Genomic DNA, 1,481 nt, shown 5'->3' with positions numbered 1-1,481 from the left:
TCCCAGTTCTTCCCAGGTGGCGCTAGTGGGGTTGAACCTGTGTCTCTTACATGTACCTGAATTGGCAGCAGATTCTTTACCACTAGCGCCACCTGGGAAGAACTGGGAAGTCCGAAGCAAGCCCTAGTCCTATAGGCCTGGGGTCCTTATGGGCAGAGGACATTAGGGTGCAGACAGGCACAGAGGGATGCCCACTTACAGGGAGAGACGCCTCAGCAGAAACTGACCCTGCCCACACCTTGATATTGAACTTGCAGCCTCCAGAACCATGGGAAAATAAATGCCGCCCGGTCTGTGGTATGGCAGTCCTAGCAGACGAATACAGATGCTATACCTCAGTTTTACAAAAGAAATGTTTTTACAGGACCTAGAGATTTTCATACTTAATGAAGTTAGACAGAGAAAGACAAATATCATATAATATCCCTTAGATGTGGGAAAAAAAACCAGATATCAATGAATGTATTTACAAAACAGAAATAGACCCACAGATATAGAAAAAGAATTATGGTTAGAAAAGGGGAAAAGGGAGAGTGGATAAATTAGGAGCTTGAGATGAACAAATACATACTTGATGCTGAAGCTTCAACACTTTGGTCACGCGATGGGAAGAGCCTACTCATTGGAAAGGACCCTGATGCTTGGACAGATTGAGGGCAGGAGGAGAAGGGGATGACAGAGGATGAGACGGTTGGATGGCATCACTGATTCAATGGATATGAGTTTGAGCAAACTCTGGGAGATAGTGAAGGATAGGAAAGTCTGGCGTGCTGCAGTCCACTGGGTAGAAAAGAGTTGGACACAACTGAGCAACAATATATAAAATAAACAACCAGGACCTACTGTACAGCACAGGGGACTATATTCAGTATTTTGCAATAGCCTAAGAGGAAAAAGAAGGTGAAAAGGAATGCGTGCATGCACACACGTGCAGAGCTGCCTCACTGTGCTATGACCTGAAACTAACACGGCCCTGAAATAGACCAGAACGCGATTAAAAAAGCAAATACAGAGGCAGATAAACAAACAGGGAGGCAGTTCAGTGCAGGGTTTAAGAAAGAACCAGATCTGTTTTGTCCGTGAGACCAGGAAGTACGCATTGGAATAACAAGCACAGGGGTGTGGAGAGGCGTCAAGCTCACGCTGCTGGTGGGACGCAGCCTAGAGTGGCCCTGATGACAGGCAATTTGACAACACTGTCCCATCCATATGTGTGCCCACCCCCTCGGGTCCAGTGACCTGCTTCTGGGAGGGTCTTTCATGGCAACACAATTGCAGGGGAGTGACTGTGATGCACAAGAACGATAAGAGAGAAGGCTGCTCTGTGGGCAGCTCCGGAGCCCACGACTCCACACCTGGGGCGCTTGGCAGCCTTGCAGAGCGACCTGCTCGGGCTCAGCAACCTAATGTTTAGACGTGCGTGGTGCACTGGTGAGAAAAGACGTGCAGACTTCAGACCATCACACACACAGCACGATGCC

At 48.3% G+C, this 1,481-nt stretch overlaps 1 protein-coding gene across 1 annotated transcript in view; it reads right to left on the bottom strand.

The window, feature by feature from the left end:
* The window catches only part of UBE2QL1 (ubiquitin-conjugating enzyme E2Q family-like 1), a 55,756-nt gene that overhangs the window by 28,151 nt on the left and 26,124 nt on the right, over window positions 1–1,481 (bottom strand). The window contains exon 3 of the mRNA XM_010857118.1: window positions 1,196–1,239. Coding sequence (XP_010855420.1) covers window positions 1,196–1,239 — 44 coding nt within the window. The remainder of the gene's footprint in view (window positions 1–1,195; window positions 1,240–1,481) is intronic.

This window comes from Bison bison, unplaced genomic scaffold, assembly GCF_000754665.1.
Source record: "Bison bison bison isolate TAMUID 2011002044 unplaced genomic scaffold, Bison_UMD1.0 scf7180017864377, whole genome shotgun sequence".
NCBI classification, from domain to species: Eukaryota; Metazoa; Chordata; class Mammalia; order Artiodactyla; family Bovidae; genus Bison; species Bison bison.
Note: the sequence above shows the minus strand (reverse complement) of the source record. Positions and strands in the feature narration are given on the sequence as shown.